The 21,563-nt window shown below is 42.0% G+C and overlaps 1 protein-coding gene across 7 annotated transcripts in view; it reads right to left on the bottom strand.

Moving 5' to 3' along the window:
* The window catches only part of PTPRT (protein tyrosine phosphatase receptor type T), a 435,686-nt gene that overhangs the window by 216,437 nt on the left and 197,686 nt on the right, over positions 1-21,563 (bottom strand). For all 7 annotated transcript variants that reach the window (XM_015647508.2, XM_033519067.1, XM_033519069.1 and 4 more), the window contains exon 7: positions 5,494-5,787. In XM_015647508.2, coding sequence (XP_015502994.1) covers positions 5,494-5,787 — 294 coding nt within the window. The remainder of the gene's footprint in view (positions 1-5,493; positions 5,788-21,563) is intronic.

The raw sequence follows: 21,563 nt of genomic DNA, 5'->3' as shown, positions 1-21,563 counted from the left end.
ATATTCTATATTCTATATTCTATATTCTATATTCTATATTCCTCACTTGCTAAAAAAGCCTCTATTTCCCCCACCCTCTCCATTTGAAGTTACAGGAGACTGGAGCCAAGAGCTAAAATTTAATATTAATAGGGGAAATGAATGCGTCTTTCAGCACAAGGCTTAGAGTAGCTTCAAGTTAAATTAGTCTGTGATTCAGTGATTTCAATAATACCAAAAAATCAGTTGTACAGAACACTCTTTCAAATCGCTTGATGTGCCTTTTGTGCAGTGCTTTGACTCATAGATCTGAGTTATAATTTTTTTTTATTTTATTATGAGCTTGACAAAAAAAACCCCAAAAAACTAAGGCAGCAGTGTAGCAACCTTGAATCATATTTTTCAACATTAGCATGTGGAAGTTTCCTATTTAATGGGAGATATCACCTTAAAATTAAACCAGAAAGAAGCTTTTTTTGAACTCATATTCAGTGCACGTGCTTGTGGTTGTTCAGCTCATGCATTTCCTAACAGTGTGCAAACACCTTCTTTTTCTAGCAGCTGGAATAAAGTAAAAACCAGAAATAGTTCTATAAATTTGGAACTATTGTCTTAAACCAACAAAATATGACAAGATCTGCTTACTACTGATCAGCTTCACTAGATTTCATGGCAACAAAGTCACCTGGTAACAACCACCAGAGGAAAAAGTTTCCCAACTGCTTGGCAGCACCATATCAAACTCAGAATGTTCAGATCATTTGCATTTGTATCAGCCACTGAATCCAGACTGTTTTTAAAAGGAGTATTGAATCCAGCCCCATCATTCAAGATGAACTTTTATTTCCCTAGGCCTACACCAAAAATTGAGTATTGATCTTGACAACTGCTCCTTTTTTGCAGGAGCTAAATCACCCTGTGCTGATTAAGGCAGTCTCCAGCAGCTTATCTGAAGGGACAGGCTGTGTGTGAGCCACGGGAATTCTTCATAGCAGGACAAACTTCCTATGATCACAGCCCTGTTCCATGAGGAATCGTTGCCATGTGTTTCCTGGGGAGATGATGAGGTTTCTCAGGACTTTTTCTCCCTTCCCATTCCTTACCAAACAATTCTCCTGTCAGACTGAACAGTTCCATCTTCCAAGCCACAAAATTATGAAACCATCCTCATTTTACAAATCATTTTACAACCTGTTGTCATCATCCAGCAACAAATCCAACAACAACATCCAATTCTCAGCCAAAAGACAGAGAATTATAAAATCATCAAGGCTGGGAAAGCCCTTTAAGATCAGAGTCCAACCATTGAGCCAACACCACCACACTCACCACCAAGCCATGCTCACATCCACACAGCTTTTGAACACCCCAGGGATGGATGGCTGCCCTGACAACCCATTCAGTGAGGAAATTTTTCTTAATATCAAATTTAAACCTCCCCTAACACAACCTGAGGTTGTTTCCTCTCCTTCTGCCACTGGTTCCTTGGGAGAAGAGCCTGATCCCCACCTGGCTACAATCTCTTTTCAGGGACTTTTGGAGAGGGAGAAGGTCCCCCTGGGGCTCCCTTTCTTTAATCTCCACAGCTAATGAAGATCAGACAATGTTCTAATGGAGCTAAAGGGAAGAAAATCTTCAAGGCAGCTTTTCCAGACAGTATTTTAATCAGGAGCAAGTATTGATCATAAAGAAAGTATTTACTCTGTCCCTTTATTAATATTCATTTAAATATTACTCTTTGGCCTTGTTTTTCATGTGAGTTTGCCCCACCAGAAGCAGTTTTCAGATGAGATTCCCTGCATGATGATGACCTCAAATGCAAACTTTTTCCTTTCTTCCATCCACCAGAGCTAAAAACAACTTTTCCCCTATTCTGCTTTTCTGTGGAAACTGAAGAAAGGAAAAAAAAAAGGCAGAGGAATAGTCAATAAGCACAGAGAAGAAAATAAGCCTCAAGCTTCCCAAAGCACACTCTTGTGAACAAAGGCCATGAAACAAGGATTTTAAAAGCTCTGTTTATCTATAGAGGATGGTGAAAAAGGCCCCACACTCAGAGAACCAGTGCTGAATACGAGGCACTACTGGGAGCTGTGTTCAAACACTGTTCTAATCCTGTTATCTCCTCAACCTATTATTTTGGGGATAAACATTCATGTTTTATATCTATCCTTCCTTTAACCAACCTTCAACCCCGTGTCTGGTCTTAACCTCAAACAATCTCTCTCTTTTCCCCATTCCCTGCTGAGCAGCTCTTCCCTCTGACTGACACTTCCCTGGGTTTTGCCTCAAGGTCGTTTCCTCTTTTCCTCTCCCAAGTCACAGTCCATGGAAAAACCAAACTCAAATCCAAAACACAAAACCTGCAACAAACAAATAAGCAAATCACTTGTGCAGGGTTTGCTGTATTTTCAGGCAGCTGGCTTTTCCTCAGAGGTAAAGTGGAATTTCATTTTTAGTATTATTTCTATAGATTAAATATTAATTAAGTCTTGTAATGCTGTCCTGTAAAACACCAAAAAGCATCACCAGTAGGGTAGCAAGCCTGGGCACATACTGCTAAACAGAAATTTAGATATTATCCAGTTTAATAAAACTTCTTTATGCTCATTTAGAGCATGACCTTCTATAATTAGCTTATGAGTTTTATCTAATTAAAAAAAAAACCTTTCAAGTCTACATAAACACCTTCCATTCATTGTGATCAAAATCTGAAACTGATGGATGATTTTGATAAGAGCTGTCATGATGTCTGAGCTCACTCTGGACCATCCTGGACGTGCTTTTCCTCTGATACAAAGCTGACAGTCAAGAAACACACAGCAGACAAGGGCAACTTTGTAAATGAACTTCTGTTGCTTGATTTGAAATGCAAGAGGAGCATGGTCCTTCCCAAATCCTTCTCATTTTCATCTCAAAATAAGAATCTCATTGCAACTTGTGCTTAAATTAAAGGCCAGCAGTGACTCAGCCTCCCTAGAATAAAAAATATACAGTCTCCATGTGGAAAGAGCCTGGGAAGAGCATTCAGTGCAAGGGATATTGACTTCCCTCTCTTAGAAGGTTGCAGCCACTTTCTGTTTATTGTTGCACTGATTTCTAGCAATTTAAATAAGTAAATGCTTCTCCAGTACAGGTGATATTCTCTACTCTTACTTATGCAATCAATTTTGTTACCTTTATTTGTGGGCTCAATAAACACAGCACAACCAGGGCAGTAAAAGTGGGCTGCTCCAATCACCTGCTGATTGCATACAAATATGTGGGAGTCTGGCACTTCCCTCTTGCTCAGAAAAACTAAAGACAAATAATAAAACAACAAAAAAATTCACATAAAAAAAGCAGCATCACTCATCCCTCAACTATTTTAAAACCCTTCAATTTTCCCTGATGTCATTCATTAGGTACTCTTAGGAAAATCAAGGCAGCAGAGCTGTTTTCTCAGTTCAGCACATTTTTGAAAATCTTCACCGTGAAAGTTTTGTGTAATTACCCTCAAAACGGTGTTCTGAAGGAGTTCCACGACATAGGAAAATTGGAATAATGAGTTGCATTTTCTTTTCTATCATTTCAAGTTGGCATTTGGTGAAATTGTACATCTTTAGCTATTAAATCTCTCCCTTCCTCCTGGTCCACGCTTAGATCAAGATCATTACAATTTCTCCTACCCAGTGCCCTAAACAAAACATAAATGCCATCACCATCAATCTCAACAAGGCCTGTATGACAGCTAACATTAACAGAATGACCTTCTCCAGTTAGATTTTCATTAGTAAAATAGGATGGAAACCAGAAAGTGCCTCAGCTTTGCCAATTTGAACAAATTATCCACGTCATCCTTCTCTGTGCCAGTCGATACCTGAGCTGGGCAGGAAATGCAGAGATCTGGACACGGGACAGTATTAAGCACAAAGTCAATATTTTTTAATCTCAACTCCTGAATTAAGCCAAACCCAGCATTTTTTACAGGTAAGACAGAGAGGTGTGAACGTTTTGCTGCTGCAGATTGTGACTGCAAAGTGACAACACATCAACCCCAGAGCAAATCTAAACATGTCACATTTCCATCTGCAAATGCACAGTCCCAGGCCAGGCCTGCAGTGACTTCTGGTGATGTCAGAGAATTTGACCACTCTAGGGAAGGAGAAGAAAGCCACAAGGTGAGCAGCACAACATGTGCCAACTTCCCAAACAGGCCAGGACATCATCAATGTCACTTCACACTTTCCACACAGCTGCTGCAAAGCCTTTAACATCTGTGTTCTACCAAAGGACAGGTGCTGAACCAAGGAAACACCTCCATGTCAGGGTGCTCAGCTTTATTGATTTTAAACCAAACCTTCTCAAAGGAGCACTGAATGGCTGCTAATTTACAACCTTCAAAATAAAGGATGTGCTACCCAAAACACAGTCAGCCTGCCAGGCTTCCTCTCTTGGTGGAGAAAGAGGAAGTGTTCCTGCCATGAAGTGGATGAGGAACACTAACATTGTTAGTAATATATATATATTAATATTAATATATTAGTTAATAACATAATAACTGCTTAATCCCATCTTGGAATGATTTTGGGTGTTCTGGATGCCTTCTTCCCACTTTAGATTTGCTGTTGGATCAGAAAGAGTAACAGGAAACAGAATGTTCTTATAAGATTTTCAGTACTTAAATCCAGATGTTGTAAACCACTAATTTGTGGGGAGGGAAGGGTTTGTAGCAAAAGGAGAGCAGCTTTTTAGTCCCTGCTCTTTGTTCACACCACAGTAAGGACCTTGCAAAAATTACAGAAATGTGAGAAAATGAAGTTGTGTGGTGGGAAAGAAGCTGTGAGGCAGAAAAGTGCTTTGCTCATCCCCTTGCCAGGCACAGGGCTTGATTTCCCTTAATGACTAATGATTAATGCATGACACCAGGATGAATAACCGATATATCTGAAACATGAGCAACACCATCCGTCAGTTTTTCACGGGAAGTCCAATACGGCTTAGAAAGAAAGATAGACTACTCTGTCCCTGGATCAGAATTGATCCATTCTAATATGAAAGAGAAAAGGAAGGTGCTGCATGGTGTCTGAACACAATCCTTTGTCACAAATGAGGAGAGGAATCAGTTCCATCAAATGGAACACAAAAGCATATTTTAAAAATTAAATGTTTCATCTTTCACCCCAGTGCACTCAGATACCAGTGCCAGTTTTTGAATAACCACTGCAGATCCACTATCCAAGAGCAACATGAATTTGGTTCTGCACTTAGAGGTGAAAATTTTATCACAGACTGGTCTTAAGAACAATTTTCTTTCTGGACAACCGGTCAGAAAAAAAAAGTCATTTGCCTATTTGGACAGAAAGCAGCCTCACACTGTGGCAAGAGTTTGTCAGATAAACCATGGGCATAAACCAACACCTGCCTGTGGAATGAAAGGATGGATCCAAGTTCACGCTGTCATTTCAGAGCCCTGAAGAAGCAGTGAGGAGGAGGCAGAGCAGCTGTTGGGGAGCAGGGCAGCAGCAGAAGCCTTACCTGCACACTTGGTCCTGGTGGTGAGCGGGGGCCCGGGGGGTCCCGTGCCCCCCTCCCCGGGGCGCGTCAGCAGCACTCGGATCTCGTACTCCACGTCGGGGTCCAGGTGCCACAGCTTGTAGTTGGGAGAGTCCACGATGTGAGTCTCTGCCCAGTTACCCGTGGTGGTCCTGTACTCCACCTCCTTGAGGATGATGGGCCCGTCCCCGATGATGGAGTTGGCGTTGGGTTTGATCCACAGGTACGTGGCTCCCACGGCCAGCAGCTCCGGAGGGGCGATCGGGGTGGGAGGCTCTGGGCACAAAAACAAATCACAAGGAGTCAGAAAATGCCCAAATTTCTGTCATGTAAGCAGTAAGGCTGTCCCAAAACTTTTTGTAACAAAAGCACAGTTTCCCCTCTCTCATTTACAGAATATTTTAATAGAATTTAATCTGGAAATTTAATTACTGGAAAGAATTGGGCTTGAATTTTTTGTGCTTGAATTTCAACCCCCTTGCACTGGGGGTAGTGTTAGCAGCTGAGAAACATCTGTGAAAATATAGGAACCACAAAGCAGCTTTCTGTTTTTAAAATGTCTTTGAATCATTAATTTTGATCATCATGATGTTTATACTTGATCCCTCTTTTAAGCACATGAACAACAGCACTCACAGAATCTTGGAGGGTGAGGGAGGGGGAAAGAAATCCTAAATAAGAGAGAACAGAGTGCCCTTAGCACAAACAATGAATAAAAGGGTTCCAGCACAGCCCTTCCTCTGTCCTGTGACCTGACACAGCAGAATATCCCAGTCACTGATCGTGGTGATGGGGTTCAGCCAAATCCTAGTGCTTAACATGACACAATTAGCAACAGGACGAAAACTCAAGTCACTTGTTCATTTTCTGATCTTAACCCCCAAACCAGAGATAAACACCAGGGTTTATTTTCTAATCAAAGCACTGGCTGAGACAATATTAGAAAATTTAAACACCAGTGATCTTCCCATGCCCAGCAGCCAGGATGCTGCTGGAACTGGCTCTAAGTGGGGCTCTTGGTAGCTCAGAGTTAAGAAAACTCCAAGGCAACAGTAAATCAACACCTCCTGTGGTGTTTGATTGCAAAGTTTGCTCAACTTCATGGGCAAGGGTACTCAAGAAAGTCTGCATGAGACCTGAAGAGTGCCTGGATGTTTGAGAAGCAGCATGAGGAGGCAGGAATCAGCTATTGAGTATGACCTCCGTGAGAAAAAGCAAAGCAAGCTGATAAAAGACATCTCAGCAGCCCTCTTTGATGGAAGCCACAAAAAAAATTTTAAAAAAATAATAAAAAATAAATAAAATCTACAGAGCTCTGGCTGCCTTCCTGATTTTTATTATTCTGTCCCCCCTTTCTGTCAGTGTAAACAACACTTGTATTCTGGAAACCACATGAATAACATACACCTTGGAAAACCTCAGCTGAACTCTGCAAGATTATGAGCAATTTCCTGAATCTTTCCCAACCTTCCCTTCTGTCACACTCTAATGTGGTTTGCCCTCAGCCCAGAGGACACAAAATCTATTCTCTCATGAAAATCAGGTGACAAAAAAAGAATATTTTTATCAAGAAGGGCTTAAAACACTGGCACAGGATGCCCAGAGGAGCTGTGGCTGCCCCTGGATCCCTGGAAGTGTCCAAGGCCAGGCTGGATGGGGATTGGAGCAGTCTGGGATGGTGGAGGGTGCCCTTGCCCATGGCAGGGGTGGAATGGGATGAGCTTCAAGGTCTCTTCCAACCCAAACCATCCTGTGATCTCTGTCTCAGAAAAAGAAACACATAAATGCTACAACACAAGAAATTTCAAGTTCAGTGGGAGTCATTCTAAACCCCTCCTTCCTAAAGGTGATTCCTCAAAGAACTGGAAGAATCCAGGACCCACAGAAATGTGGAAGAAAAGGCTTTGAGCATGACATGATGGGAGGAAGATTGGATTTTCCCTTCAGGACAATTCTTGCAGGTTAAGATCTGCTCAGTGAAGAGGAAGAAACTGTTGCACAAAAGGATCAACTGAAATTATGATTGATTTCATTTCCTTAAACTGTTTACAACAAAACATTCTATCTCCTTGAGACTGACTGCAGGAGTGGTGCATTGTACCTCTGCAGAAAGAACAATCTAAATTGTAATTGCAGCAGGTATCCAACATGAACAAAAATCAGTGATTCCAGATAAGTTTTCTGTGGAATGTCTGTTTCTGCTTTAATTCTGCACTTCCATAACACCTGTCAGAATCTTTTTCTGATATGAAATGCCAGGCTGATTATGTTTTGACTTACAAAGTTATTTCTCCAAGAAAATTGTTTTCAAAAAGCATATGTGCATACATTTTCATTAAAAATCAAATTATTATAGATCACAAGCAGTTTATTACTTGTTTCTTGGTGCAAGGCAATTAAAAGATAGACTTGGTTATTTTTATTCCCAATGCAAAAACTACATTTTACATCACATCATAGCTGAACAAGACAAATGAAATATTAAACTCCATTCTCCTGGGCTGCAGATTTCAATAGCGACATGATCCAGGTTACTTTGGGATTTGATGGCAACTTAGAAGAGATTTATGGGACTGAGCTTAATTAATAGAGCAGTTTATCCTACTAAGCAGACATGAAGATCTCATCTAGCGAGTTTAGTAACTGCTATTGCCAGACTGATTTAAATTACAGTGTCACCCAACACGCCCATCTTCCCTACTTCTGTCCCAATCCAAATCATCCCCACCAAAAAAAACCAAACAAACATCTTTCCCATCTTTCCCATCTTTCCCCCATTTATTTCCCCCTTTCTCTACCACTGAAAAAAACAGGTGCTGTAAAATGCAATAAAAGTAGGAATTTAAACTGTTGCTCCTGTTTTCTGAATTTAAGGAATTAAGATAAGGATATGTTCCAGTAGTTTTTAAAGAATAGGTCCCACCTCACTGAAAACAATGGATTATTTCCTACTAGCACCAACTGGAGCAAAAGCTTTTACTTTTTTTAATATCACTCTGTGCCAAATTACTGCAAGTGATCTAAACAAGTTACCCATTATTTAGCAAAACTGGCACAATAAATGAGAACATTTTTTTGTTTCAAAACCCACTTGCTGGTTACAGATGACCAGCCTGATGTTATGAGCTCACTATTTTAATTAAAATCTCTGTTTGACCTTGATTAAATAAACATGGTGACAGATTGGCCTTGTACACATGTAATTGTGAACAACCATATTTTAAGCCCCATTTCATCCCAGCAGTATTTTATATCACAAGCCTGGCCTGGTGTTCCCTTTCAGCCACTCTCTCACCTCCTCCAAACAGAGAGGAAGAAACCAAAGATTCCCCTTCAAGCAGCACATCTGGAACTGGATTCCTGCAGCTGGAATACCCAGCTGAACCCCAGCCTTGGGAATGACACAGAAAAATGGGAGCTCACTTCAAAATAAAAAAAAATTAAAAAAAACCCTAAAAAACATTTAAAAATCCCTAAAAACCAGAGTTTTTGACCATGGGTATATTTTATTGAATCTAAAACCAGGTCCAGTTGTGCAGACAAAAAGGGAATTGGGGTGTGTCGTTCTCCTCCTGTTGGAACAGAAAATACAGCCCCCATCTACAGCTCAGAGGGCTGAACACTGTTAGAGCTTGAAAATGAAATGAATTCTAGTAATGCAAAGAGTGTGAGAAAACAAAATGAACATCTAGGACCAGAATAGAGCAAACAGAATCACAGAGGATCTGAAGTCCCACAAAGATCAAGCCCAAATCCCTGTTCCTTGCAGCACCACCTAAAATTCTGTCATTCATAGTGACAGGACAAGAGATGATGGCTTTAAACTGGCAGAGGACAGGCATAGGTTGGATATTAGAAATCCTTCCCTGGGAGGGTGGGCAGGCCCTGGCACAGGGTGCCCAGAGCAGCTGGGGCTGCCCCTGGATCCCTGGAAGTGCCCAAGGCCAGGCTGGACAGGGCTTGGAGCAGCCTGGGACAGTGGAAGGTGTCCCTGCCATGGCAGGGGCTGGAATGAAATTAATTTTAAGTTTCCTTCCAATCCAAACCGTTCTGGGATTCTACAATGCAAAGAGCATCATCCAGACACTTCAGTTCTTACACTCTTAATACCATTAACACTCTACTTTCCAACTGTTGTGGAAAACAAATGTGTTTTACTCTTAGGCACATATTCCTGAGTGTTTCTACTCAACTGCTGAAATATTTCTCTATTTGGCTTTCTAAGCAAGGCAATTGTAAGCAATTTTTACATGAGGGAAGAATAATTGGCTCCGTGAATCCTTAAGATGCCACTGGGAAGTCTGAAAAACTAGAGAAGAATCCTCAACAACTGTTACCACTTTCTCCTGTGAAATAATCCATAAAGAAAAACATTACAGAAAATGCAATCTTAAAACAGCTGGATACTCCTTTTAAACTATGAATTTTATATGATTTATTTTTTTAATTTCTTCCTTTTTAGTAATAAAGCCATCTGATAAACTGTGCAGATAAGGTGACCATGAACTCTCTTTGGCATGGGATGGGTTGTGGCTGATTTTAGACAAAAAGAACCCTTAATGTCACAAACAGCTGGTGTAGCACCCAGTGCAACAATTCCATGTTTTGTTTTCTCATGTGCATAGGACAGAGCCGAGGTTCTGAAAACAAGATCAGAAGAGATGAAGTGGTTCTTACTCTTTGAGGGTTGAAAAGGTGAAAATGAGACCCGTTGCACAAAGACCTTTCCCTGACAAGGAGGATCTGATTTCCAACATGATCCTGATCATTCCCCTCCTCGTGGGGATTATAAAAGCTTTTCTCACCAGGTCCTAAAGGAGCAGCTGTGAACCCTGCTTGTCAAACTGATCAGGATGGGACTGAAAGGAAAGGAAACCAAATTTTAAGCTTCTCAAAACTCTTTTAAGCAGAAAACACAGAATACAAAGTGTCTGTATAGTTGTCTACAACAGCCAGACTGTCTGAGCAGCATCCATGGGCACCTTTTCTAGATTTATACAATAGCAATGAGTCTTCAGAGCTCTGGATGTCAATATTTACACCAGCATTGCTTATTTTCACACCTCCTACCACTGTCATAGATGCAGCAGGTAAGTTTATCTTTCTAGTGATGGTCCAAACTTCCAGTTCCATGTTTCAACAAAAGAAAAAAGGCACTTGGCTTTTACAATATTTAGCAAGAGAAGATTTCTCTGTGCTGACACTGCAGTAATAGTTTTTGTCTAAGAGAGACATTCAGATCTGTCTCTCAGTGCTGTATCAGGCTGACAGCAATGGCACGTGTCAACTGTTATAAGAATGTGCCAGCAGCAGCAATAAATGAATCATTAATTCACCTGGACAGGTAAATTGCACCAGGGAATGATATGGTCTGTCTGAGCCCCAGGAAAAGTGCCCAGAACCGATTCTGAAATCAACAATTCTGAATATTTAATTAAAGCCAAAATCCAGAAAAGCAAGGGAAGAGGAAGATTTAGGATTCCTACAGCCTGTAGACCAATAGGACAATGATTTCACAGCTTTATAAATTTCAGAGGTGCAAAGCATTTACTGCTTAGTTTTGCACTCAAACCACCCATTATGGACAGAGCATTCCCAGCAGGCAAACATCCCATTTCCACCTCTTCTCCTCTGTGAGCATTCCTGCACTGTGGGATGGAGCCCAGTTCTTTGGATCATGTGAAAATTCCATGTCCCTGCTCTCCACCTGGTGCTTCCTCCCAACACACAATTTACCAGCACAGCAATAAGTGACTTTAGTACTCTCTGATATAAAATGCTCATTTGCCACAATAATGTGCTTTTTTCCTTTTGCTTTTCCCTCAAGAGCTGCTGCTTCTGTCCACAGGGACTCACTACACATTTCATGTACAAAAAGCAAGGGAGAAAGTAAAAATGAGCCAGAAAATGTGAAAGAATTGAGCAAAGTGGTCAGAGAATCAGCACAACAGCAAAGAAAACAAGAGAGGAGCCAGGGGACAGCAATCAATAACACCAAAGAAAGCCAGTGGAGCAAGAGACCCAATATTTGGCAGGATGCTTATCTCCTATCATCCCCCCAAAACCCCAAAGCCAAAATCTACAGCCTATTCCCTCAACATCTCCCAAGAGCACAGGTGTAGTACATAGATATGAAGGGAGAACTTGATCCATCAGCCTGATGAAAACAGAGAAAACATTCTTTCCGTATTTTCCCCTCAAGAAGAAGAGGAAATGCCCCTTGGTGACATGAACATGTGTTCTAAACTCAGCAACTGGGTTGTCAAGGATTAAAGAGAACAAAAAACATTTACAGGAGCTACTGCAAAGCAGGAGAAAACCTCTTAACCCTTCCCTGAAAGCACTGCAATCACCAGGCAAGGCAGCTGGAACAAATCCTGGTGGAAGAAGGTTCATCTGTGTCATTTTATCAAATAAACATTTACAGAGTCAGCCTGAGTGCACCACGAGCTGCTCCAGACCCAGTGCCTCCTGCCAGCCCTTCCAGTGGTGGGAGAGAGCAGAGAGGGGCACCAGAGCCCAAGTGGGAATCACAGCAGCGTGCTAATTCATTAGCATTTCACACTATTTGTGCCTCAGAAGCTTAGCCTGAATCCCACCAGAGCCTCAGAGGATGCTTTCATTCTCTAATAAAGAAAATAGCATCGGATTAGTTGAACAGTATCTCATTTCCCAGCGTAAATTAAGTGAATTAGATGGAAGAGTCTGTGCTCTAATTGTAAAGCTTATTACAGGAACTCACATAGATTAGACCTGAATGCTTCTCTTTGAGTCATCATTTGCACTGTAACAGAGTTTAAAAGGTGGCTATAGACTCTCAGTATTGATGTGCAGGAATCTCCAATTTTGCAGCAAAACACATCCCAAGCTCTGTGCCCTGTGAGTACCAGCAGACAACCTTTCCCACTTGGATGGGAGGGCTGCCCTCCACAGTGCTCAGGCAGCTCTGCAGGTAATCTCCAGGAATGACAAACTCCCCAGGGCTGGAATCATGGACAATTAACTCTCAGTTTTAAAGCATGTGTAATTTTCTGAGTTTGTCAGCTGCGAAATAGCTACAAAACACACATCACATTGAAGAGCAGTGGTGTGCTTCTTGTTGCTTCTGGATGTCTGGGTTCTCCTTACAGGGATCCTTCATGGACCACAAGAGGCCCAGCACAAGGACCTTTGGGCATCCATGAGCTGATTGCAATTAGCTTGACTTCCACCATGAAAATTCTCCATGTCCCAGCCTGCTCTAATTATCTCAGGTTCCCTTAACAGCCAGTGGAGAGAATGGGCTCACCTTAAGGCACCACCTTAAGGCACATATCTAAGACAGATAAAATTAACTGCTCCCTGGTCCCCCATCTCTTGACTGGTATTAAAATATGCATTTTTACCTCCTCACTCTTTATTTCCTCAGCACATGGCCCTCAGTATGAAACACAGAGAGGTACTGGATCAGTCTATTAAGGGGAATGCCAAGAAATAATACTGTGCACCTCTAAGCCCCTTGAATTCTCCCTGAAAGCCCTCAGTCAGGACAGCAGAACTCAGGTGCAGTCTAAACCCATCACACGAAGATAAATTACGATGCCTTTCTCTGGGAAAGGTGAGCACAACTCACTTTCCTTTTATAGAAGCAGCCAGAGCATGCACTGGTGACAGTGATGCTCTTTGATTTAATCATTCAAAGAGCCTGTCAGGGAAAGGATTTCATTCTCTTACTGAGACTGTTCTGGGAATGGAGTGTCTTAGTCCCATCTGTTGAGATGTGTCACACACAGAAAAATGGTTCAGGTTTCATTTAACCAAAATGCCAGTAAAAGTAAAAAGACCATGAATTTCTCTATGCAGCATCTGACTGCTCCATTTTGCTCCACAAGGAACATGTCCAACATGCTTGGACCAACTCCTGTCCTCCAGACTTATCTTTGATGTATTTTCCTTACACAACAATTAGTAATTTTTAATTTTTGTTCCTTCCCTCATTTCCTGGACTTGATGACAGGCACATCAGCTATGTGTGAACTAAGGTTTTACAGTAATCTGGAAATGACCCATGAAGAAATACAAGTTAGACTTTAACATAAGAACATATCTGAATACAGTAATTACAAAAGTGTGACAACTAAGCATCATCTCTTTTTTAACAAGATGAAAATACAGGAGCTTTGTAGAAACTCTGGTCAAAACACTGATTCCTCCACTAGAAATTGCTGCAGCTGCACCAACAATCATTCAAGCTGCAGGTTACTCATGAACCTGAGTTCTCTCTTCCCCCAGGTGAGAAATCCCAGAGGTCCCACAATCTCTGCTGATTTCCAGTTCATTCTGATTCCTTTAACAGGCACTTCACCACTACAGTCTCAAAAAACAGCCTGTGAGATGCTGCTCTTCCTCATGGCTCCTCTAAATCTCTACAATTATTTGGAAAACTGTGTCCACATCCTGCCAGAACCAAGGGTCCCTCCACCACTGCTCAGGGCCACCTTCTGCTCTCCCTCTTGTTTCCAACTCCAGGGTCCATCTGAGCTCATCCATCACACGTTATTAAGTCTATTTCTACTTTCTGCATGAACAGGCTGCTAATCTCCCACAGGGACTGAAAAATGTAATCTCAACAAGCACCCAAAAAAAAGTAGAAAGGCTTTAATAAACAAGTAAACTGAGACATATGTAATTTCAGGTCAACTCAAGTTCAAGCAGCTTCAGCAGTTGCTATGCTACCAGCTGATGGTGGTGGGAAAGGACAGAGGCAAAAGGATTTTATAGCTCTGTCTAGAGTGGCTATTTAGCAACTTCTGCTTTCTGGCACATCTCTGTCTGCAGAATGAAGGATCATTAGTCTCTAAGCTGCTGAAATGGCAAGTGACTGGAGGTATTGACCACCAGGAAGCAGCATGGAATGGTTTGTCTGGATTGATTAAGGAGCTTAATCCATAGCAACCTGCTAGGTTTGCAGGAAAAGCCTGAGGCACGATGCTTCACTTCATTTGAGGCAAAGCAGGGCAGTAAAAATCCCATTGTCCTTCACATCCCTGTCCTGTGCAGGGCTGCTGGGGAGCAGTCAGGAAACAGCAAAGAGCCAGGCTGGAGTTAAACAGGACAGAGTTCCCATGGCAGAGAGTACACAGACTCAACCAAGTCCCCAACCACCCACACTGACCCCTCCTCTCCCAGACACAGCCTGTAGCCAGAGCTGGGTCCACCCAGGGCACTTCCAGGCTCTGCTCACAGTTAATCCCCATAAACCCTGGTGAAGCAACTAGGAATATATTGTTTTATAACTGGAAATAATGATTAATGGATGGCTGCAGGGCCAGAGACTGAATGCAGACTTGTGTTCCAGCCTACAGACTTTATGACCTCCTACAAAGAAGCGTGTGCCAGGCTTGACATACAAATTTAGGGTTTCTCAGTCCATAAAGAAAAATGTTCCACTTAAGCATTTATTTTCCTGTGACAGATCTGTGAAAAACACAGATCACATTTGACCATGAGGAGGCAAGCCAAATTTAACAAAATTTAACAAAAAAAGAGCTGATGCTGGAATAGCAGATAACAAATGTTCCAGCAGGGATCTCAGGGGGGCAGCTCCCAGGGAAATTTTCAGTCCTAGATCCTGAGACAGCACCTGACAAACTATCCAGGCTACCAAGTCTCAGAGTGGGTGCTCACCTGAGTGCAGGTTTGTTTGATAGCAGTCTGAGCAAAAGCACAGTTCTGATCTCAGTGTGGAACAAAGCAGACATGACTAATTTCCAAAGGTACTCTGCCGAGTGCTCATTTTGGGCAGTCATTCCTCCTGCCTTAACTGAGTGAAATTACAGACCTGGGAACATTAATAGCCCAAGGGAAGAGCAGGGTTTGCTGTTATCACAGCTATGCTTCATTCAAATTTAAAAGTTTTCTCACTTTACTCTTTTCTCTGGGGTAAGAACAGATTGGCACCCCAGGAAACCAGAAGAAACTACTTGAATAACTGGATATCAGGGATATTTAAATTTTCCTCAGGCAGGTTCCAAAACATTCCCAAAAATGCCACCTACAGGAATTGTCCTAGGGTTTGCACTTTTTTGGTACTCCACATTTCACCCAGAAATTCAAGACGAAGGTTAATCATCCTTCCACTCTTATTGACAACAAAGTGTGAAAAAGAGCCAGGTCCATTACCAATAACTGTTCTGCTGCCACAAAAACCATGCTGCTTACACAGCTGCATAAGCAAACTAGGAATTTATTACAAAGTCTGCATGGCAACAATCTGCTTGTGGTGGCAAAATCATTGTCCAGGTAGTTAAACACCAGGAAGAACGAGTTCCATGGTAATTTCCAGAACAGAAAGGGATCTCTTCTACCTCTAAGGCATGGAGCAGCATCTCCAGTGTACAACATACTCCAGAGAGATCCTGCCTGCTGCACAGAGCTGGACTCCCAAAACAGACTGAAGTTAAGCTGATGTATTTCAGCTCTTTTGTTCCCCCAGTGGAAGGAACAAACATTCTGCTTCTGAATGGAAGAGCAAAAATACCTCAGAGTCGATCCTATTAACCCTAAAAACTTAGAGGCCACCAGATATCCAATATTCTGGATGTTAGAGTTTTACTTCTTTTTCTAAGACTCCCAATATTCCCAATAATATCTGCAGTTAGTTAATAAATTCTTCATTCTTTCTTATTTGCTGCTGTCTCACCCCTGGGACAGTTAATAAAAACAAGATCTCCTTCCACCAGACAAAGGGCTTGAAAGAGATGTGTTATGGCTTATGGAGTTTGAATTACAGGACTGAAGTGGTTTTTAATGGGCTGTTATTTCAAAACCAGTGTTAATTCAGCTTTGGGTCCTGCACAACCTTGATCCCCCTGCATTTGGGGTTGTGTAAGATAAATCTGTCCATCTAGAGGAGAAGCTGTGTTTCACTCCCATAATATCAAATTTTATGCAGATGCACCAAGGCCTCGAGTCAGGTTCCTTCAAAGAAAATTCCTATTACAAAATGTATCTTCTAAAAGTAGAAATTATATGCTCAAAGCCTTTTTCAAGGAGCTGTAAGACAAATATTTACTGTGCCACAAATCTTCCTAAAGCAGAGTCTGCAGATGTCCAGGCAATATCTGAATATATGACTAATGAGTGCCAGTGGTTTCCTCACTGAAGCACTTCTCTGTGCAGAGCTTTCTGCTCACAGTGTATTATCACTCCTCCAATCAATGCAAATTGAACCTGGGCTTTCCTGAGAAGGTCCAGATTCAATTTGGATTTACTGATTTAATCAGCTGAGAGTTCCTTACATAGTCTGTTTCCCTACAGGCATACATTGACTAAATTCCTGAGATTCTGCATGTGCTGCAAAACCCAAAAACACAGGGGGAACAAGGATGGAAAATCTACTAGGACACAAGGGAACCTTATTTTTTAATATTAATCACAGTAGTACAAAGATTGTGCTGCCTGGTCACCCTTTCAGGATGATGCACAGGGGTGTACAGGATTTGATGTACAGCCTGCCAGTTCCCAGGATCTGTTTTCCCTAAGGATGTTTACCTTAGAGGTACCTTAAGGCTACCAAAGAGGTCAAGGTTCATCAGGAACAGCAACTCACCCAAGTTTTCTGGCTGAAATGAGGACAGCAGACTACCTAAGCATAAGGTCAAGCCTAGTGCTGCACTCCACTGCTGCAGAGTGGGATTTAAGGTCACTTCTGACTGAGAAAAGTGCATTATATGTGTTTATACATGGACAGACCTGCAGAACTTGCATTTCTGTGACGTTTCCTACATCCCATCCTGGTGCCAAGCACTCTGCAAAGTCTCTGCAGCAGTTTGTAGCTGCACACGTGGCCAGGCAGAGCAGAAAGCAGCAGAGATGAGTGTCAGGCAGCAGGACAGGCTGCAGCCCTCCTGCAGCAGCAGCCTGTTTCCAAGGACTTTGTAGTCATAACAACAAAATTGAGAGATGCCAATTACCATAATAGTGAGCACATAATTAGCAGCAGCCTGAACAGCTTGTCATCCTGCAAAAGTGAAGAATCAGCAGCAAAAATGCAAAGTGACCAATACAGAAGTGGGTACAGGAAGTTTTCTTCCTACCTTCATTTCAAATCATGATTTAGAAAATTGTTCTTCTTCCCTTGTAAGGGATGCTCATCACTTGGTGATAACAATGACTGTATGTGTTCACTCAGTAGAGGAGTCATTATGTTTGATTATATTACTCTGTGATTTTAAGCACTGATGGCTAAGGAAGATCAGCAAGGAAATGCCACAGTTTGGAAATCTACATTTCCAATTCTAGAGCTGCACCTTTCACATTGCAGCCAAATATCAAAGTAGATTGTGCATTTTCTGCACACATAAAACAGAGCTGGAACACACAAGGGTTTGTTTTCCCATTACTTTGTGCCTGTGGAATTCCTGTTGATGCAGATCAAAGCAATATTTTAAGCAGAGGAGTCACTGTATCAGCTGTCACTTCTATCACCAGCAACGCCTGTTAGTGATTTTATCACTGTGTAATTATCAATGTGGGGTCAAAATTCACCCTTCATCCTGTCAGGTACCTGGGGAAACATTCCATCCCTGCACATCTCCACAGGAAACTGAATCAAGGCACCTGTGGGAGGAACAGCAACACAAACACCTCAAACAGTCTTGTGCAACTCTCTGAAAGGACCTGACCCAAATAAATACAGTCAAGTATTCACTTCTTCCATTTTCTTCTATTTCCTGTCTTCACAAGCAGATTGTCCAAATAAGCTCCAGTTAATACCTGATGAGATCTTTGTTCAATGCCACAAAAAACCATTTGTTGCTCCAATTTGTAAATTTACATTCCCTGCGTGGGTCTCAAATACAAAATTCTTGAAGTGAATTGCTAGACATAATCATCACCTTCAGAGGAACAATATTGTAGGTCAAATCTTACCCAAAATACTTGCACCAAAGAGTTCTACTGCTTGGTAAGGCTACTTAAAACAAATTCTTTTTGCTTCAAGCTAAATTCTTCATGCTAGACTCAGAGTGCCTCTTTCCAAGGTGTCCTTAAGAACAGTGGAACATCTCTGGAGTTAAGAACAGGCAGACCCAGGTTTTGGTGCAGTGCTTGGATTTAATGAATAGCTTGTCAGCCATTCACCAGCTATTTGTAGATTCACTTAATTGTTTAAGAAATACGATGATTATTTGGCTCTGCCAACCAAATTCTTCTCTAGTTTATGCTGGTACAAGCCCAAAATAAATGAAATTACCACTGTAATGCAAATAAGCCAAGTTTCTGCTCTTCCTCAGTAACCTGAGATGCTGATGATTCCTTATCCTTCACAGACCAGCTGATAGGAGCCAGCACCACAGGGAATGATTTTCTAACAGAATCTGCTTTGTGCCCACTCTGAACCCATTTGTTGCTTAGTAGGACCCTGGCACAGCTCCACATTCCAGTGAACACAATTAAAAATGACTTGATGAATTTAGTTCATTGAACAGGTGGCTGTAGCCTGGCTGGAGGGAAGAGCACTGTATGCTAGGTGAAAATGCTTAATGTTTCCTAAAAATGTTTAAAAAAACAATAGCTCTGTGGATCTGAGCACAAATTCCTTGAGTCTTAATTCCATTAACTAATGGCTGACAAAAACCCTGCAAGGATCAGGAACAAAATGTGGGGCAAGGGAAAAGAAAGCTCTGCATGGATGCTTGTACCTTCCACCACAACACAAATATTTGAGCAGATCTCAGGCTATCAGGAAATATGAGAAGAGTCAAGAAAGGAGCTGCTCAGCCAACACAGGAGCTGCAAGGCAAGAGAGGGAAGCCTTGCCTCCGAGTCTGGCTGAAATCCCTCCCAAATCCAGGGAAGAGCAGAGCCAGCAGCTCACAGACAAAACAGGCAGTGCCAAGTGGTTAAAACAGGTCTGGAGACAAATGGAATTGCTGTGGAGCTCATCAGTCTGCCAGGCACACCCTGGGGACACGCAGGGCTGGCCTCTCTGGGGCACACAGGGAATAACAGGCCTTTTAATAGAGTTGTCTGCTGATGCTTTGTGATAAGATTACAAAAAACCCTGATTTTAAGGATCATGCAGTAATTTCATAAAAGGCAAGAACTGAGCTAAACCCATCTGGACCTGAGCAGCTCTGGTTGATTCACACACAGGTATTCCACTCCCTGAGCACAGCATTACAGGATTTCATTTCCAGCAGAGTTTAAGTGAAGGAATAACCAGAAAGAAGTGCACTGGGAGTAATGAAACAGAGACAGAACCAGCCCAAAACTGTAACAAACCCCTCTGAGATCTGAAACTTGATTACAAGTGCTCTTGATTATTAAAAGCGAGACAAGAAAAACAAACAGGGGAAACAAATCTGCTGCTTTCATCTAACAAAATACATTTCAACATTTTTCCAGGAAAAAGCATCAGCTCTTGAATACTTTATATTATATCTACGCCTTCAACTCTGCTGCTGATCTCGACAGCTGCACTTTAATTTATTTGCACGACTCTTATTGGAAGTTGAGTAAAATATGGAATACAGTGAGTCCACACAGTGATTTAGAGCCTTTACATCCACATCTGTCACCAGCTGCCAGTTTGAACACGATCTGCCACGCCACTGGCAGGCATTCCCTTCATTGGTAATAAAATCCAGGGCTATATTTCTTTGAGATCTACCAATATTCACTGCAAGCTGCCCTGAAACATGGGCAGTAAAACTGAGATGAATTCACACAGAATCCCCAAGCTTCAGCTGCAAAGGAAACAGTGGTTCACTTATCCTGATGTTATTGGAAATGCCTGGATTTTATCTAGGAATGTAAATCACCTCTTTGTATAAATTAAAAGATCTTCCCAATGATACAAAGCCAGGTTATAACCTAGAACACAGAGGATATATGTTACAGGGAGAAACAAGTGCTTCACATACACCCTTTTTTTCTTTTTATAGGGTTCTTAGGAGCTCATTTGGAATTTACTGTGCATGTAAATGCCAAATGAATTCCAAGTACTGCGTTACTGCCAATCCATTACACCAAGCCCTGCAATTTTAACTTACAGCTCCTTACTGCCTGTGGCACCAGCTCTGGATTCCAGTTCTTACATTCAGATAATCTGGTGGATCTGTGAAAATCACTTTGTTAACATTTCATCACACCTCCCAAACCAGGGGCGCTTCTGCTGGAGCACTGCCCACGTTTTGTAAATCAAACACAAACACAAGAGGCTGTGAGTGAGCTCTGTCCCACAACCAAGGGTTTCAGTACTAAAATGACTTTTACAGATAGTTATTAAATTTAACCATGAGTTTAAGGTCCTTATTTATGAGGCATTGCCACAGCAGGTAGGAACAGATAAAAAAAAAAACCAGAGGATACTGCTGCCTCTTCCATCTTAACCACTGAAATGACTGGGAAAATTCCAGAGGGTGATCAGGGACAACAGGAAGGTCAGCAGGCAATGTCCCCTGCCACCCCTGCTGCAGACAGAAGAGTTACTTTGGCTGGGAAATTCCAGCACAATTCACCTGGAAGAGCTGCAGGTGAAGCTGGACAGCCTCCAGCAGCTCATGGTCCTGGGAGACAGGAACAGGGAACTGAGCAGGATCATAACCCCAGGCACCAGGAAAGAAGATTTTGGCTTGTTCAAGGTCCTGGACATGGCTCTTGGGCAGAAGAGTGGTCCAGGAGAACTGCTGGATTTACAAGGAGCACCTTGTCAAAGTTCAATGTTCCCTGCTGAGTCGCTCATTCAGTTCTTCCCATGGACAATAGAATTACTGGGACTGGTTCCAGGGTTCTGCAGAGCACACTCAATGGCACACACAGCTCAAAAATTCAAGAAAATCCACATGACAGCAGCCTGAAAGAGCTCAGGACTAGGGAAATATTGTACTTGTAAAGGCAGAGAGGGGTCAAAGCAGGTGTGGGGAGCTGCTGGCAGTTCCACAAACAGACTGTCAGTTTTGTGCTTGCAGTGTTCTGAAGATTCTATTCATCAGAAAACCAATATTTTCATAAAGGTTTTGTGTATGTGTTCATCACAGCTGCTGCTATAATTTACACTTATATGTTAA

Source organism: Parus major, chromosome 20, assembly GCF_001522545.3.
Source record: "Parus major isolate Abel chromosome 20, Parus_major1.1, whole genome shotgun sequence".
NCBI classification, from domain to species: Eukaryota; Metazoa; Chordata; class Aves; order Passeriformes; family Paridae; genus Parus; species Parus major.
This window is presented reverse-complemented; position numbering and strand designations above follow the sequence as displayed.